The sequence below is a fragment of the Oculina patagonica genome, chromosome 6 (assembly GCF_052425735.1).
Source record: "Oculina patagonica isolate OP01 chromosome 6, crgOcupat, whole genome shotgun sequence".
Taxonomy (NCBI): Eukaryota; Metazoa; Cnidaria; class Anthozoa; order Scleractinia; family Oculinidae; genus Oculina; species Oculina patagonica.
In genome coordinates, this window is record NC_135763.1 from 30,260,305 (window position 1) to 30,279,781 (window position 19,477).

Sequence of the window (19,477 nt, forward strand, 5' to 3'; positions counted from 1 at the left end):
TTTACGACAACAGAAGATTTTGTTGTTTCAAAATCTACCTTTTTACCGAAAAACGTTCCGTAACAAGCGTTATCAACAAGTGTCATGTAGTTGAAGACGGAAACTTGGCAGTGACCTGTTTGTAGCATCCGCGTTTTCAAAAATAATTTGCACTTCAACAAATCACAAAAATGAAACTATGGTGATATATTTTATTCTTTTGATTGTAGATGAATGTATTAGAAGGATTCTGTAAGTAACTGAATGGTCCTTGACAAATTGAACATTTGAATCAGATTCTCTTGGACTGTGTTTAGATAACTTTTAAATAAGTTTCTTTTTTGAAACAAGACTTACACCCAGGGGGTACTCCGGGATCCAAGTGACGGGGATGTGCGAAGGATTTTTTTGGGGTCGAAATTTTCGATTCCGGGATTTTTTTGGGTAGGAGAAATTGGCAGGTATTTTTTTGGGTGACTTGATTTAAATAGGGGATATTTTTGGGTATTAAAATCAAACTAAAGTGCCTTGGCGCGGCCTTGGCAATTTAGGGGTAATTTGACAAGGGATTTTTTGGGCGTTTTTTTTTTATCCAGGGATTTTTTTGGGTAATGTCGGGAGACTAAGGGATTTTTTTGGGTCCTGAGTTTTGCCTCAATTCGATCATCCCCGTCACTTTGATCCCGGAGTACCCCCCCTGGGCTTACATTGAACTCGTACTAAATACACAGTACAAGTACTTATTGCTTACTGAAACTATACAATACTTAGAACACTTGCATATATCTCAATGTATCTCAACTATAGCATATTTTATTCGTTAGTTCCTTTAATAAAAAAGTTTCAAAAATGAGCACATCAGATTTGAAACTCGCAGCGAGGTTGATAGAAAATACTAAAAGAAAAAAGTGCATGCTTGAGGCCCAGAAAAGCTGTTAGTGGATTCCCGAGCTGTTTTTCTAGACCTCAAAGGTGTGCTTAGTTGATTCTTTGATTAGGTGAGTTCATTAATGAAAAAATGGATGGATGAAAAAATATGTTATACATGGAGGCTCCGCCACAAGGTCCAAAGATTAACGTTTTTGGCAGAAAAAGTAACCCTTTCATATACCTCGATAGAAAATGCTGCATCGGTTCTCTAAACGTTTCACTTCAACAATCTTAATTTTTTCTATCCTACTTTATACTTGAAATTGCGCATGAAATCCCTCCCCTTTTATATTTCTCCAGCCTAACATTCTTTTTTTTTCACGTCCTAAATAAAGTAATCATATCTTTTGGTGAAAGTTTTGCTCGATAGCAGGACCGTACCTAGGATTTTTTGTCTGCGGGGGCAAACTCCAATATAGCTACAAGAAATAGCCCAGCAAAATCAAACAATATGTTAGAAATTTAGTTTTCCTGGCCCCAGTTGTTCGTAGGGTGGATAACGCTTTCCGCCGGATAAATTGCCATCCAGTGAATAAGTCTTAAAAAAACATGCTACGTTATCCATTGGATAGTGATTTATCCGGTAAATAGCGTTATCCACCCTTTGAACAACTGGGGCCAGGCCGCTAGGTACGGCCCTGAATAGTATCCCAGCCCGCCCAGCGCCCCGGCGAATGGATGTGACCACCCGCAGCGGAGAAAGCGCGCCGGCCAGTCCCCCCGCCACCGCAAGCGGGATGGCGGGGACGAGGCGGTATCCTTCTTCCTTCTGAAGACGCTATTTCAATTTTCACTGAGTTTTCACGCTACGTGACATCAAGATGGCCCTGATCCCGGGGGGGGGGGGTACTCCCATAAATTTCGGATAGGGGTGTGCCGCCAAGGTTCTTAAACCCTGACCCTATTTAAGGATTAAGAAAGCGAAAATTGATACCCTTTTTAAGGCCCAAAACCGAAAAATGACACCCTATTTAAGGGGAGGAGAAACGTTCCGTGACGACCCAAATAACGGCTAACCGCGCACGGCAAGACACAAATCTTTAGAAAATCGCTTTTCTAATACCTGAACTGAAAATTCAGTTTTCAGATATCTTTTTCTCGTTTAGCTGGGCGTTTAATTTAGCTAATAGAATTTAGGTACCCTATCTAAGGATCACAGCGGGAACACATTGCCAAAAGGAGCAAAATTGATACCCTATTTAAGGACCGAGAACCTCAAAAACCATACCCTATCGGGCGGCACATACCTATATAGGCCACATATGGGAGTACCCCCCCCCCCCCGGGGCCCTGATTCATTTAAAAACAATGTAATTTCCTATGATATCAGCAATCGAACAGTTGAATATTTGCGTGCGGAATCGTTTATGTAAATGTTTGCTAGTTTACGAGGGTGAACAACAAAGCTTACAGCTTGGACGTGACGGAATCACACACATTTCAGCCTTAATTTTTTAACGATTTTTTATTTCTCACATTTCTTTTCCACTCAGCCTGCTCAGCCCCAGAGGAGCTACGAAGGCTTTTATTGCAAACCGAAATATCGAGCAAATTTGTTTTAATTGCTTTAGTTGTTTTAATAATCCATTTTGTTTATTTTTGTTGGCTTTCGCTGTTAGGACTCGTCTGTCGCCTATTTAACGCTGAATTCGCGCAGAAGCTTATGCATTATCATAATAAATCGTTGTGTTTACAAATCATTATTATGCGGTATCTTAATCTTCAAAAAGATTTTTTTGGAACTAAAATCCTGATACCGTTGGAGCCGGCTAGTCTACCGTTCTCGATAAGCAAGTCCAGTCCTGGGTTCTTTCGCCCACTAGGATTTAGTCTCCTTCGCAACGTCGTTCAGATCAGAGATCGACTGGGTTCTAGTGTTTTCAATAATTTAGGGCCGTGCAGTCGCCATGAAGTGGTTCTCTTCTTGAATGGTTTTCTTCAGTGAAAAGGTAAGAAAAACAAACTTAAATGGAGCGAATTTAAGGTTGGACTAACTGTTAAACAGCGACTGAGTCGGCTAATTTAAATCTGAGCTATATCTGGTTATATCTTTGCGATTTCACAGACTTGAATTGTTTTCTAAACAAAACTATTTCTACTATAGCTCGACAAATTGTCGAAATAATGTTTATTCCAACTTATCTCTACTTTTGGCTGCGACTTACATGTAAACGTTTCGCCGCATTCGCTTATTATTACACCGGAGACTCGATAATAGTGCCAAATTTGCATAAATATAGAGTTTCGAAACAGCTTTGACAGGCAGTTGACAGGAAACGCAATACCATCCAATCCATAAGTTTAGATTTTTTCCAGTGGAGAACATTGCCGGCTCTTACATCGGAATATTATAACTTGTTCCTGAACGTTGGATGATCCAAGAAATCACTCAAGTCCATTACAACTTAGCCGTGGATTAAATGTGTTGTTCAGAAATGGGGCATACCGCTGGCCTTTTGACACCGGAGACTCGATAATTTACTTGTCGGCAAGCTTCGGGTTTGCTCCGAAGTAATTGTTGAAATCGTTGGAGATATCGTGTTCAAACGAATGAAAAGGACTTGTGACTTTTGAGGGGAAATTGTTTGAATGCATTTCAAAAGAACTCGACAATGACGCTTAATTATGGTCCCGCAAGTTCGTATCCTTTTGTTCTTTCAAGCAGTGTTTTCGCTAAAAAAATTTCACCTCGCGTTCCCATCTCTTTCCATCTAAAAACGTTTCGCGCAAGATTAGGAAAGGTTATATTGATTTATTATTGAGATGTGTTCTACAAGCTTGAAAATGAGCGTTTAAACGGAAATTTAAGTTCAGTATTTCCAGAGAAACGATTTATTAGGTAAATTACAACGCAAATTTACCGCCGCCGGCTGTCGCATCACGGCGGCATGCCATCCGTCACGTCTGGAGATCGCTTTCTTTTGCAAACTGGAAGTCGGAGTAGAAATCGTAAAAAACTTTATTGAAGTTATTTGTCTATCATATCCCAATCGCTAAGCTTTTCGCCATATTAGTTTAAAAATAAAGGAACGTAACAGTCAGATATACGAAAAAGAAATGAGTTTGTTTGGATTCGATTGACTGCACTTTTCAAAACAACAGACAATTTGCTTGCGAATGTTTTTTTTTCTTTCACTTCGAACTGAATACAAATTTATATGCCACACATTCAACAGGTAACATTATTTAAAATCAAGCGGTCTCAATCGAGCGGTCTTTCACAGTTTCATATTGATTTCATTACGATATGACCAAAGTGAACCGTCAAAAAATATATTTTAAGGTAAACGTGGAATATGCACCAATATAAAAAAGAAACTAATTTATCAACGAAAATCATTTACTACTGGAATGTTTTTGCGTGTTTTCGACAGCTAGCGCCATGCATTGCGTTTTCTTTTGAAATAGCTTTACATTTGTGTCACAAATAGGGTTTTAAAAATCAATCAAGTGAAAATCTAAAACAAAACAAAAACATCGCACCTATCATCAATTGAAGCGTTTGCGCTCGTGAACCTTCGGAAAGGCATCGGTCCGTGAATTATAATTATGCAATGAGAAAGAACAATAGCGTGAATATATGAATAATAATCAACCCACAAAATGTGGGTACACATTTAATCCGCGAGTGTGTTGAAATGTCATTCAGACAAATGGTTGAATGTTTTTACCGAACGGGCGACTAAGTGGAGTTGTTCGAACAAGTGGAAGTTTTTACCAAACGGGCGACCATGCAAGTGAAGTCGTTCGAACGAGTGGATGTTTTTACCGAACGGGCGACAAAGTGAAGTCGTTCGAACGAGTGGAAGTTAATTATCGAACGGGCGACCAAGTCATTCGAACGAGTGGGCATTTTTACCAAACGTTCAAGTCGTTCGAACGAGTGGATGATTTTACTAAACGGTAGACAGAAGTCGTTCGAACGAGTGAAAATTTTTTTCGAAGATTGACAACCGGAAATGAATTTTGGTTTGTTATGAGGTGTTTTGCCGCTGAATGGCGGAAAAAATATGTAAATTTCAGATAGCTTTGCGGTCCTTATTTTTGAAGGCTTTCGCTATGGAGTTAGCTGAAGTTGTCTAATAAGTTGCCCAAACAAGCACGGAGTGATATTTTTACCTGTGTGGCAAAATTCAACCATTTAATTAAGCAAGACTCCAACAACTCCAGGTAAACTCATGTTCACTACAACCCACTCCCTGTGTAACTGACTAGTCTCCTTTGGAGACCCCCTAGCTGGGCCATTTTTACCTTACATATAAGGAGATGGCCACCTTTGGATCTTGCGAGCTTCACACAATCGAAGGGATTATTTTCCTACCCTTGGTGTTATGCACATACAGTGAAACCTCTATTTTAACGAACCTCTAAAATAGCAAAGTCCTTAATATAATGAACAATATTTTTCGCCCCAGGAATACCTATGGTTCAATAAAAGCTTGGTTACCCATGTGTTGTAAACTAATTCAAACAACGAAAGAAGACAAAGACTTTAGTGGTAACTGGTTAGTTTTTGGCTTTATATTTAGATGAACTCCACTTATCCTATAGCTTAATTATGGTTACATGTATGTTACGTTACCAACTGCTCAAGTTTGGCCACCAGTAAAAATGCTCCATGCTGGCGACTTTAGTTGCAATTTAGTAGCCAGCTTTAAAATTTTAGTCACCATGGAGAAAAAAATGGTCTTAACTTGGAGGGTTGCAAGGGCATTAAAAATTTCTTGACTCTCCCATTTTATTACAATTTTAATAAAATATTCATCTTTATTAATGAGTACAATTTTGCTTTTTACTTTTGCTTTTATAGATCCTGCTTTAAATTACACAGTACAACGCTAGTTTTATTTGAACTGACAACATGGAGGACCTTACATCACAGAAAACAAGTGGCTCCTCAGATGAGAAACGATTTAAATGCAACCAGTGTGACAAGGGTTTTAATAAAACAGAGGATCTAAACAGACATAAAAGAACGCACACCGGAGAGAAGCCCTTCGAATGCAACCAGTGTGGCAAATGTTTTACTCAGAGAGCACATCTAATGCAACATATGAAACTGCATACAGAAGATAAGCCTTTTAAATGCAAACAATGTGGCAAGTGTTTTAATCTGGCAGGAAATCTAAAGCGACATGCAAGATTGCACACAGGAGAGCAACCTTTTCAATGCAGCCAGTGTAGCAAGTGTTTTAAACAGAAAACACATCTAATGCAACATGCGAGATTGCATACAGGAGAGAAGCCTTTCGAATGCAACAAGTGTGGCAAGTGTTTTAATCACCCAGCAAATCTAAGAAGACATCAAAAGATACACTCAGGAGAGAGGTCATTTGAATGCAACTACTGTGGCAAGTCTTTCAGTCAGGCAGGGAATCTTAAGCACCATATGAGAATACATACGGGAGAGAAGCCTTTTGAATGTAACCAGTGCAACAAGTGTTTTAGTCAGCAAGGGACCCTACTGAAACATAAACGAACACACACAGGAGAGAAGCCTTTTGAATGCAACCAGTGTGGCAAGTGTTTTAATCACCCAGGAAATCTAAGAAGACATCAAAAGATACACACGGGAGAGAAGCCCTTTGAATGCAGCCAGTGTGGCAAGTGTTTTAGTCTTGGGGTAACACTTCCAGGACATAAAACAATGCACACAGAAATGAAGCCTTTTAAATGTAATCAATGCGGTATGTGTTTGACATGTATAGAAACACATGATGCAGTCCAGCAAGGAACAAATGAGAAGGATGACAATTGCTTCAGTATCTCTGGACTTTTAAGTGACATTAAAGTAATCAAACAGGAGTGAAACCTGCTTTATGAACCTGTGCCTCTGGTGTTTAAGTTGTGGTTTAATTTTATATTTGAATTTTTTTCAAACCAGTTTGATTTTTGTTTTTTATTGTCTCATATTCATTATCATAGTCTGAAACAAAGGGAAATTAAAACGAAAGATTAAGTTAAACCACAACATTTATAACAAAAGACAAATACATTAGAAAACATTTGTCAAAAGCACACTTGGCACTGACAGGACAGTCTTTTACTCAAAAGAAATATAATGTGAAATGTCCAAATCTCTGTTACTTTGTTTACATCATGATGTCAGTCATTTGAAAATCCAAAATATTGTACAATTATTTTGCATCCTTTAAGCAGTAGTTGCATGTTGCCGCATACACATCACAGAGGTAACTTGGTATTCTAAATAATTCTCGAAATCATGATTTTGGAAATTGACAACCATCACAATGTTGGACACAAATGTAATGTTGTTTACAGTTCTCTGTGTCAGTGTATCTTTGTTATACCCGGCACGTTTTATGAGGTCCGAATAGGCGTAGAGATTTTCGTAGAGCTCTACGCTTCACAGTACAGCTCACAGAAGACAGTAGCTCTGAAAATGCGTATAGCATGATTTAATTGAGGGCGAAACCAAGCTGGAACACCACCCGCGCCAAGAACAGAGTGGAGGACCTGTTGCTGCCCCTCCAGTGGGCACAGGGTAGTATGAGTAGTGTACACCTACGCCACTTTTCATTCTAAACTCTACGCTTACACCCTAATTTTTCATTCTAAACTCTACGCTTCTACGGCTCTACGTTTTCATTCTAACTCTACGTTCTACAGCTCTACTTCATTCTAAACTCTACCTTTACACCCTAACGTTTTCATTCTAAACTCTACGGTTCTACAGCTCTACGTTTTCATCTACTCTACGCTTTACACCCTAACGTTTTCATTCTAAACTCTACGTTCTACGGCTCTACTTTTCATTCTAAACTCTACGCTTACACCCTAACGTTTTCATTCTAAACTCTACGCTTTACACCCTACGTTTTCATTCTAAACTCTACGGCTTTTGCTCACTTTTCATTCTAAACTCTACTCTCGTTACTTTCTAACTCTACGCTCCGACTTACTTTCATTCTAAACTCTACAGCCCTACGGCTCACGTTTTCATTCTAAACTGTACACTTCTACGCTCAATTTTTTATTCTACTCCACGCTTCTACGCTCTACTCTTCATTCTAAACTCTACGCTTCTACGGCCTACTTTCTTCTAACTCTACGCTCTACGGCTCTACGTTTTCTTCTACCTCGCTCTACACCCTAACGTTTTCTTCTAACTCTACGTTCTACAGCTCTACGTTTTCTTCTAACTCTACGCTTTTACACCCTAATGTTTTCATTCTACTCTACGCTTCTACGCTCTACTTCTCTCTCTACGCTTCTCGACTTTACGTTTTCTTCTACTCTACGCCCTATGGCTCTACTCCCAATTGTGCTCCCGCTTTTGCCAATTGACGCTTTTTCTCCCGCTATTATTCAAGATTGTGACTCCCGATATAATCTTGAACTTCAAGATTTTCTCCCATTAATCTTGAATCAAGATTTTGACTCCCGATATATCGCCCTCCTCCCCGTCCCGTTCCCCCGATCGACTGACTACCCCGTCCGACCGAGCCTCCCTTGACCCCGGCCCCCTCGTCGGCACTCCCGCTCTAGCCTCTCCCCTTCTCTGTACACCTCGACCACGTTTCTCTACCTTCTCGCTCTTTTTCCTTCTACCCCTCAGCCCCTTTTTATTCTACTTACGTTCTCGGCCACGTTTTCTTTTACTCACACTTCTACGGCTTTACGTTTTCATTCTAAACTCTCGCTTCTACGGCTCTACATGCACTTTCATTCTAAACTGTACACTTCTACGACTCAACGTTTTTATTCTAAACTGTACATTTCTACGGCTCTATTTTTCCATTCTAAACTCTACGCTTCTACAGCCCAACGTTTTCATTCTAAACTCTACGGTTCTACGGCCAACGTTTTCATTTACTGCACACTTCTACGGCTTTACGTTTTCATTCTAAACTTTACGCTTCTACGGCTCTACTTTTATTTTAACTCGAGGCTCTTCCACTGCTCCATTTTCATTTTAAACTATCTTTTGCAACTTTAAGTTTTCATTGTAAACGCCAAGCGTCTACAGCTCTATAATTGCAAACTTACGGTACCCTTCTACAGTCTCTTTTATTCTAAACTCTACGCTTCTACGGCCCTATTTCTTATTCCGTACTATTCCACCTGTATGCTTCTATGGATCTACATTTTCATTTTACTCGACACGCTACCCATTTTCTTACTAGAGCTACGTTCTATAACTCTACTTTACATTCTATTATTCCTTTGTAATACAAATGAAAATTATTTTGCCCGTCTCAACTTTTTTATTGCCAAATATTCTTTTATCGTAATATAAATGAGTGTGTAAAAGCGTGAGTTAGAAGAAAAAAAGAAAAGAATAAAACGTAGACCCGCAGAAGCTATTAGAATAAGAAGACTGAACCGCAGAGCATGCCGTTTACAATAAAAAAGTAGACGTAGAAGAAAATTAAAAAGAGCCTAAAATTAAAATTGCGTGCTGTTAATATTTAACGTTTTTAATAATAGCGTACCGTTTAGAAAACGTATAGCCGTAGAAGCGTATAGTTTAAAATGAACACGCAGGTTTGTTGAAGTGTCCTTTACGCTGTGTACTTTATACTCTACGCTTCTACAGCTCTATGCTTTCAAGAGTCTAGAAGAATTAAGAACACTGACGTACAGAAGTAGGTTGAGTTACTATACGCTATTACTTAACTCTACCCTCTACGGCTCTACGTTTTCAGTCATTCTAACTCTACTTCTACGGCCTACGTTTTCATTCTAACTCTCGCCTCCGGCCACATTTTCACTAAACCACGCTGTACGCCACATTCTCTTTTAAAATCTACGCTTCTACGGCTCTACTTTCTTCATTTACCGCAGACCAGAGCTACCCACTTAGGAAGGAAAGGATGTGTAGAAGCGTACAGCTCACAGAAATTCTACGCCATTTGGACTTCATAAAACGGGCGCCACTTGATCTTTGTTTGGTATTAAGGCGGTCAGTGTTGGTTTTATTGATGCAGTGGCAGACCTGGTTCTATTGTACATACTGCATTACAAATAATTAGTACACAAAAACAACGCAACGAGTTTAAGGCAAAAAAAACAACAACAATTTATTGAAAACAACAGGCTATAAAATTAAACCCAGGGAGGGTTGGGAGGGTAAAACTAGCAATGAGAAACCACAACACACAACTGACCTTTGAAACGATGGTGAACTTGATATGACTGAGAAGAAACCTGACTCGAGTGCAAAAAGACATAAACCACGCTAGTGGGTGTGTCACAAATTAAGAATTCTGACAAAGCCAAAACCACGCTTTCAGTGTTACGTGCATAGCCATCATTCTTCATTCATCTTTTAGCATTGTTTTTTGACGTGCTGTTTGAAGTGGGCCAACCAAAAGAGATTACTGATGTTGGTTTCATGAAAATGAGCACTCAAGTTGATAAGGTCATACTTGTGGGCTGTGATTGGCAGATTCGATCCATCATGTTTGTTTACCATGTCATAAAATGAATGTCAATAGAAAGCCACTTAATGCATGTAACACTGAAAGCAAGTGTAATAATATTGAATTAATGTTGTCCTCAGTCAACGCATCTATGATAGATGGCTGGAAACAGTTGCCAGCACTACATGTGTTTCTCTCATACTTTGGTGGATCATTTGACTAATAATAAAAAATCATATTCTAGATGCAAGTTGAGAACTTTTTAAAGTTCTCAACTTTAAGTTTTTAAAAACTTAAAAGTACTCTTGCATTCCTTTTGGCCAAGAAAACCCTTAAAAACAAACATAAACTGAATTAAACTGCAAAAATAATTTTACTTTTGTTTGTTACAAATACACGCTGTGGCATTTAATGCTTTCGCCTTGTTGATCATAGACTGTCCACAGCCTCTGTATTTTTCAACTCAAAAAAAAAGAAAGAATCGGCGCGCCCTGTTTTGCGCTGGCGTTCAGTTCTCTCGCCGTTGTTTCCCCGCGCTCATCGATCGAAAAAATACCAAAAAATAGAGGGCTGTGAACAATCTATGTTGATCACTATGTTCGCGAGACACAAGTCCAGTCCACGATTTTGGCTAGGTGTAATATTTAGTTGTCGCGTACAGACTGGGTTCCAGTGTATCAATGGTTGCTTGTTGACAGTTGTTGCCTGTGCTGAAGTTTGTAATCTTTGAAGCTCACTTTTTCTCCTGATCTGGTTCTGAAGGTAAGAGAAACCTTATGAGTTAATTATATAAACGGTAAAAGACTAATCTTAGTGCACATAGAAGTCATTTTTCGGTCCAATTGCAAAAAGAATGGCGTCGCGAAACGCCGCCATAATCGAATATTTGATCAGGATCTTCCCTTCGAAATAAGTACACAGGGCTTATTGTCGTTAATCGTCTCTCTGACTGGACACGAAGAACGTGTAAGCTATTTAGCACGGTACAATAAGAATGCTTACTAACTGTTGATGATCTATCGCGAAACAAGAAGCTACTGAAAATTAGGGTTCACCGTGTAAAAACCTGAGAAATTATTTTTTCTTTGTTTTGGAGCTATTGTTTTCCTGTTCTATATTGCTTTGAGGTTTCTTTGTTATCTTGGTCGTTCTTTGCTTTACGCCACTGGTTGTTTTCACAGGGTTTTACACCGAGGATGAGCTGAAATAATGTTTAACCTTCTTTGGCTTACTAAGTACATGGCGAATTTCAACCTGGGCTGAAATATTTTCGGCCTGATTTTGTTGCAATTACGTGACAATTTTATCCTGGGTGAACACAATTAATCAATCAATCAATCAATCAACAACTTTATTAATGTGTCAAAGGAATTCTAGCCGAGAGTGAAACACTCTCTACTAATAGGGGACACATAAAATAAATAAAAATAATAATAATAAAAAAGACTTAAAATTGATATTTACAATAAAAACAGACTAAAATTTAACTACGCTATTTACAAATAATTTCAATAACAATTTTAAAATAAGTTAATTCGTATTTAAAATAAATCATGTACTACATAAAACGCAGTTGTGACATCCATGTTCAATTTTCAGTGAAAGGTTAGTTAAAGTGATCTGCCTTTTAAAAGATTGCAGAGACGGTAAGTTTTTTAAGTTAGTTGGGAGTCGATTCCACAGCATAGGCCCGATATATCTTAGCGAGATAACGGCGCGATATCATAAGAGTATCAGGTATCGGATAGTTATAAAATTTCTATTATCGAAATGGGATAAGTCTAATATCTAATATTATCAAAAATTTATATTATGCTAAAAAATCTCCGATATTTTTAAAACAATATTATAGTCAGATATTAAATCTAGTTTGCTATATGATAATTTCAAAACTCTGTCTAACGATATTTTATATTATCCGATATTATGCCGTCATAGTTTCAAAGATATCTAATTAAATTTAGTCGTTGTAGCCAATTTACTATCAGATATATTAGATACTATTTCTCTAGTTTTGCCATTTAAAAACGTTCTGCAAATGGTGGTGATTGGTCAATATGCAATTTTCAATTTTTGTTTTTCTTTCGCAAAATACTAATCTTTTTTCACCGTTACCGTATAATACAGAGCAAATCGTATTTTTTCTTCTTTTATAGGTGAACAAGCTCAAATCTTATTGTCAAGCACAATGTAATGCTTCGTGAACTCTGTTTTAAATAAATCATTAGCACATTTTGATACTAAATGGTTCTACGTTATCAATTGTTCATTTGTAGCATATCTACTCTTGATAAGTAATTTTTCTCGAAGATACACCTTTTAAGATAGTATCACGATAATATCAAAATATCCTTGCACACAGAGAAGAGTAAAGGGGTGTCAAACTAGACTCTAGTAGATTCTTAAGTGATACTATCGCGATAATATCCAATATCATCGCCCTCAGGAAGGAGGAAGGGAAGTATCTAAGTAGACTCTGACTAGTAGATTCTAACAGGATAATATCGCGATAATATCCAATATCATCGCCCTCAGGAAGGAGGAAGGGGAGTATCTAAGTAGACTCTAGTAGATTCTAAAGTGATGATATCGCGATAATATCCAATATCATGGCCCTCAAGGAGGAAGGAGGAAAGGGGGGTATATAAGTACATTATAATAGTATAGTATAGTATAGTATAGTATAGTATAGTATAGTATAGTATAGTATAGTATAGTATAGTATAGTATAGTATAGTATAGTATAGTATAGTATAGTATAGTATATATATATATATATATCGCCTATAAATATCCGATAAACGATATCGCGCCTACCTCCAATTAAAACTGAGAAAATAACATGGCGCCATTTTGTTTCGTTGAAAAATATCACTGCGCACTCGTAAGCTCACTTTGCATCCCAGACTGAAATTTGAAAGTGTTACATCATGTTTTTAAGACCGTTTTCCAGCCTGGTTTTTGAAACCGGGCTTTTCTTTCCTTGCCAAGCTGAATTCCCAGCCAGGTAAACCGGGTTAAAATTTCAGCTCGGGCTGAAATTCGCCATCTACTAACTATGTCGCCATGTAATCAGGCCCTTAGCCGCACCCAGTAGCGTTTATGTTTACTTTTGTTGGTGCTCAACAAGAAATGCATTATGTTGAAGCGTTACCTCTGATGTATGATACTCAACCGTCAGTATTAATAGTGGCTTTTGAAGAGTTTAAAGGTAGAAATGTCAGAGCTGTTTTATTACTACTACTAAAAAACATAAAATATATCGACTGTCTCTTTCATTTACATTTTGCACCAATCATTTAAGGTTTTTTTTTTGATGGGAAAAAAAAAGGGAACGACTTGTTCTATTTTATGGTCCAAGCGAGGATAATTCCTTGTTAAGTTAAACACAAGCAAAATGTGTATATAACATGTAATTTTAGTCTCAAGTGGCGAGTTATTCAAAAAATCTCTCAATCTGTCCCAGTCCCTTTCCATCCATCCGGACAAATTATTTTAATCTCTGCTCATGGCAGAAAGCAAAATCGCCTGCTGTAAAAAATAAGCAAATATGTACATTCTTAGTGGGTGACCTGTTTTAAGCTACATGTGTGACCTTCAATGCCATAACCTAGAAATCAAAGAGCTCTTCAAGCCACAACTGAATTTTTTTCACCAAGTTTTACGTTTAGGTTCATACCTTGAATATATTAATATATAAGCAGCAGGTTATTTAAACATTTCTTTGAATCAATTAAAAAAGGAGAAATGAGGAAACATGCATGACCTTTAGATAATCAGCAGTAACTTAATAAGTAGACCGCACAATGTCTATTACATTGATATAGGACGTATTCATCTCGCTTGACTGAGCCTGTTGCATAATAGCTCAATCAAGACGGTACCAGGTTGAGGTGCAAGTTGTCGTGAGTTCAAATCCCAGAGGGACCTGTTTTTTTTTTTTCTTTTTTTTTTTTACCCCGTTGCTCCATAGGTATGCATTGCAAAGTAAAAACATTTACATGTAAGCCGTAAAATAATACAGTGGAACCCTGATGTAACGATCCTCGATATAAGGATATTCCCGAAATAACGATGAATACTCAATGTCCCGCCAAAAGTTACAGTAAAATGTATAACGATCTTCGATATAACAATATTCCCGATAAAACAATGAGAATTTAGCGAACCGAGCGCAAAATCTTCCTCGATATAACAATATTATCAGTACACAGTCACAATTATCTTAAGCAAAATACTGAATTGAATACAATAACATAACAGTAAAGGGTTATCTCTAACGTTTCTGACAACAGCTTTATACGATGATATACAAGAATGATACTGCATTTTGAATCTCTTTATCCAGTAAAAAAGTAGATGTTAGGTTAATTACCCCGGTTTAAAGATATTTTCGGCTTTTTTACGGCCATATCATTATATCGGGAGTTTCGATATAACGATACTCTAATATTGCTCTCTTGGCATATCGTTATATCGGGGTTCCACTGTAATGCTGTAAATAAATCTTAGCCAATTTGCAGAAACCAGTTACCTGGTCGTAAGATTTTTGCTTGAACTCAAGCCTAGCCAGCAACCTTAACTTGAGGGGGCTTGACGTCAACAATGGTTTGGGGACGTTGCCCAGGCTCTGGGCTATCTGCTGGTGTCCAGCTGGCGAGTAGCTGTCAAAAGCTGGGGGGAAGGGAGGGTGTCACTGCCGGTCTGGCAGCTGGCCTCGTGACGTGACAACCTTCTAGCCTGGGGGAAGGGCAAGGGGCTTGTAGTTAACCAGCCTGTTTTACGTGGTGGGCACATTTTTGGCGGTTGATTACTTTGTACACATAATTGTCAGCCACATTTTGTTTCTTTGTTTGTTGATTTTCTTGTCAAAACCCTTTAAATTTAAAAGGCCGCCTTTATACGGCCCTCTTGCTTCACTCTTTCTTCTATTACTATATTGGTCAGTGAAGTTGCAAACAAAAGATTACAGATGATGGACCAACCACGTGAGTGACCACACTGGCCACAATACTTTCTGAATTAAAAATTCAGTCATATAAGAATATAAAGAAACTACCAACCCAACCCAGGCCCCCACCCGGTTAATAAAGCAAAATTAAACTACATGTTCATATGAATGCATGCATGCATGCAAAATCTGAAAATCTGAAAATCAACAGCTTGTGTTTTCAGTCCTCCATTATTGACCTCCAAAGGGGGTTCGTTCGAACCCCTCGACCCCCTCCCCTCCCCATGCACCTGGAGGGGGGATGGCTGGTGCAAACATGGGGAGGGCCACCGTTTTTTCATGCAAGCACATGCAAGCAAGGGAGGGTCAATCAATTTGGTGCACGTCATTAAGGGGGGGGGGGGTTATTATTAATGGGGGCAGGTCAAATCTAGAATTCTTCTGAAGTCACAGTCATTCTTCTGTAAATATGATAAAGTACACATTCTTTATTATATTTATTAAGCCATTTCACAAGTTAACTATTTACTTTTAACTTTGCTTTTAAAGGTCCTTCTGATTTACACAAAGCACAGCAACATGGAGGACGCTACATCACAGAAAAAAATTCGCTCCTCAGACAAGAAACGTTTTAAATGCAACCATTGTGACAAGTGTTTTAATAAAAAAGGAGATCTAAACAGACATAAAAGAACGCACACCGGAGAGAAGCCCTTTAAATGCAACCACTGTGGCAAGTGTTTTACTCAGAAAACACATCTAATGCAACACATGAAATTGCATACAGAAAAAAAGCCTTTTGAATGCAACCAGTGTGGCAAGTGTTTTTATCAGGCAGGATATCTAAGGCAACATGTGAGATTGCACACAGGAGAGAAACCTTTTCAATGCAGCCATTGTGGCAAGTGTTTTAAACAGAAAACACATCTGACGCAACATGTGAGATTGCATACAGGAGAGAAGCCTTTTGAATGCAACGAGTGTGGCAAGTGTTTTAAACAAGCAGGAAATCTTAAACAACATAGGAGAATACACACAGGAGAGAAGCCTTTTAAATGCAGTGAGTGTGGCAAGTGTTTTAATCGTGCAGCAAACCTAAGCCAACATAAAATAAAACACACAGGAGAGAAGCCTTTTAAATGCAACCATTGTGGCAAGTGTTTTAAATGGCCTATAACTTTAAAACTTCATAAAAGAGTACATACAGGCGAGAAGCCTTTTGAATGCAACCTGTGTGGTAAGTGGTTCAATCAGGTAGGAGATCTTAGGCAACATGAACGAATACACAAACAAGAGAAGCCTTTTGAATGTAATCAGTGTGGAAAGTGTTTTAAACACCCAGGATCCTTTAATAATCATAAATTAACACACACTGGAGAGAAGCCTTTTCAATGCAACTACTGTGGCAAGTCCTTCAGTCTAAAAGGGAATCTAAAGCAGCATCTAAAATTACATTCAGGAGAAAAGCCCTTTAAATGTAACAAGTGTGACAAGTGTTTCAATCGAGCAGGAACTCTAAAGAGACATGATGCAATATTACATAAAAGACAGGGGCCTTTTAAATGTGACCAATGTGGCAAGTGCTTTTGCTTTGCAAAGAAATTTACAATACATAAAAGAACACACACAGGAGAGAAACCTTTTGAATGCAACCACTGTGGGAGGACCTTTAGTCAGGCATGTAATTTAAAGGCACATGCAAGATTACATACAGGAGAGAAGGCTTTTGAATGCAACTACTGTGGCAGGACCTTTAGTAAGGCAGGGAATTTAAAGGCACATGCGAGATCTCATACAGGGGAGAAGCCTTTTAAATGTAACATGTGCGGCAAGTGTTTCAGTCGAGCAGGAATTCTAAAGAGACATGACGCAAAATTTCATAGAAGAGAGAAACCTTTTGAATGTTCCAGTGAGCAGTTTGGTGAGTGTTTTACATGTATAGAAAAACATGATGCTGTGCAGCAAAGAACAGGGGAGAACAATGACAATTGCTTCAGTATCTCTGAACTTTTAACTGACATTAAGGTAATCAATCAGGAGTGAAGCCCTTTTTATAAACCTTTCAATTTGAATCAAGGGCAAAAAAAGGCAGCCGACAAATTGCATGTATATTTGCTTGGAGCAAATCGGGCCGACAGCACTTAAAATCGTAACGTGTTAGCCGGCCTTTGAGCGAAAGCCTTAACCTTACCGTGTTCAGAGCACACAGTTTATTGGTTCTTCCTAAGAGTTTTCAAAACATAATGACATTTGGGTTTAATTTTACACTTTTTATATGACCAATTTTGTATAATTTATATATAGGTGAAAAAATTGTTAAATTAATTTATAACAAAGCTTAAATCAACAAAGCAAAAACTTATTTTACAACATAAACCAAGGGACCTTGGAGTAAAAGATTCTTTGCTATGTTGAATTTACATATTTGATTTTAACTGAAATGCTTCATTATTGTTCCAGACCATAACTTCAGAAATGTTTCGTCCATAAACCTGTGGGGTTTTTTAGATAGTATGTTTGTTTACAGCTTAATTTTGTATTGTACTATTTTATTCTATCATTTTCTTATTTTGGACTTGAATAATGTATTGTGAGCAGTGTGAGTATTGAAATTGGAGATGGCTTATTTCCAAGCTCTGTAAAAGCAGTGTTCATGTACAGTTATTGTTGTATTGTTAGAAGTATAGAAATATGGTAGAATCCTGATTTCTCAAATCTCAGGGGAAAGTAAAAGCCATTCGCGTTTAAGCGTTTTAACTTTTCAATCACACTGCTTCTAGTTTGGTTTGTATGTAGGTTCATTCTAATTTTTATATTTTTATGTTATTTTTACATATAGTAAACAGCGCTTTAGAATATTTATAGTTTTAGCGCTATATAAATGTATAAATTATTAAATGTATAAATTAAATCAGGGATAAAAATAAATCAAAGTGCTATCCAAGGGAAACGAAAATATTGGTTCAAACAATTTTGAGTTTCGAGAAACTCAGGGGTTTGAGAAGTCAGGATTTTACTGTATAATAAGTTGTACTGTTAGCATTTGTATTGTAAGTTTGTAGTGTTTGCGTTTTATTGGTGGGGGGTGGGGGGTGGGGGTGAGGTTACGTGGTTGAATAAAAGTTTTAAGTTGATTCCAATGGTTATTGTATTTCATTGAATAATGTGGTTATTTCCGTTTGATCTAAATGAAGGGATATGAGAAAAGGCAGCAAAATGAAGCATGTACACAAAGAAGGCATTGGTCAGATTACTGGTGCCACAGACTTGCCTTTTTCTGTTTGTGTGGTCACAGGTCACCCAGAAAATTTTCAGGTCACCCCAAAATCTTAAACTTGCTTATGTTGAGTTCACTTAAGTCCAGGCTCAAGTACAAGTATTTTTCAATAGTAGTAGTAAAGTAAAGTCTGTCTCCGAGCCATGAGGCCCATACAGCCAGAGCTTATCCCGGTTTTCGTAGCATTAAGGTCGCGGGGGACACCTTAGGCTCATCATTATGCATTTATTTAAAGCGTATGCACGAAGTACAACGACTCACATCGACAACTTTACGAGATATTTATGACTGGAGAAAAATATGGGCGCGTGCACGTGATTTGTAAAAAATCCCTGTTTCTTTGATATTTTAACCAATTTAAAACAACACTTAGCGATATACGTTCATATAGATTGTAGGAAGTCTTTGAGCTTATTTTTATTTAAATTTGACTATTTCTGCAACTAGTGTACTCAGAGTAATCACAAAAATATTCGGCATAAACAATCGTGTCCTTTTTGAAAACGCATTGTTCTCACCATAAAAGCGTGGAATATAATTACCATAATTACATCTCTCCTTGGCAAAATGATCGTATTTAGGTCGGGACACCTTCGGAAATCTCAAAGTTTGGACTTTTCCGACAATTTTGTGGCAAAGAATACAGCGCGGATACAGAACTTAATGACTTGCCACTTCAGATAGGTAAACTATGAATACTGTAGTGTGTCATAACAAAAGCGGAATTTTAAAATAGCGCTTTTAGAAAGAGGTAGAAGACATTAAATTCAAATTTGCGCACTTAAACCGCCATCACTTGCTGGCAAACTTTGAATTAAAAAATCCGCTTCTGTTATGACACTCTAGAGGTATTGACTGATTAGTTTTTGTCAAAATCGCAGTGTGCTGTCTTCTACTCGTTCCGCAAACTCTGCCACAAAATCATGTTTTTCCCAATTTGGCACTAACGAGGCT

General features: G+C 37.9%; 2 protein-coding genes across 4 annotated transcripts; both read left to right on the plus strand.

Moving 5' to 3' along the window:
• The first annotated feature begins 2,768 nt into the window (after positions 1-2,768).
• LOC144658270 (uncharacterized) lies at positions 2,769-7,184 on the plus strand. Of its 2 annotated transcripts, none has more exons than XM_078518674.1 (2): positions 2,769-2,858; positions 5,720-7,184. In XM_078518674.1, the coding sequence occupies exon 2, from the start codon at positions 5,771-5,773 to the stop codon at positions 6,716-6,718; it is 948 nt and encodes a 315-aa protein (XP_078374800.1). In that variant the 5' UTR covers positions 2,769-2,858; positions 5,720-5,770; the 3' UTR covers positions 6,719-7,184. The 2 variants fall into 2 exon arrangements, with proteins under 2 accessions (XP_078374800.1, XP_078374802.1); XM_078518676.1 differs by lacking the exon at positions 2,769-2,858 and adding an exon at positions 5,368-5,414.
• A 3,705-nt stretch (positions 7,185-10,889) lies between these two features.
• LOC144657303 (uncharacterized) lies at positions 10,890-18,629 on the plus strand. Of its 2 annotated transcripts, none has more exons than XM_078517638.1 (2): positions 10,890-11,057; positions 15,796-18,310. In XM_078517638.1, exon 2 carries the CDS (start codon positions 15,826-15,828, stop codon positions 17,287-17,289), a length of 1,464 nt encoding a protein of 487 aa, XP_078373764.1. In that variant the 5' UTR covers positions 10,890-11,057; positions 15,796-15,825; the 3' UTR covers positions 17,290-18,310. The 2 variants fall into 2 exon arrangements, 1 of the variants encoding a protein (XP_078373764.1); XR_013571499.1 differs by lacking the exon at positions 10,890-11,057 and adding an exon at positions 18,441-18,629 and having other exon boundaries at positions 15,678-18,129.
• Positions 18,630-19,477: the final 848 nt, after the last annotated feature.

Bases quoted from the DNA above. Each gene is read 5' to 3' on its own strand.
- LOC144657303 (XM_078517638.1), top strand. From the start codon at position 15,826: ATGGAGGACGCTACATCACAGAAAAAAATTCGCTCCTCAGACAAGAAA.
- LOC144658270 (XM_078518674.1), top strand. From the start codon at position 5,771: ATGGAGGACCTTACATCACAGAAAACAAGTGGCTCCTCAGATGAGAAA.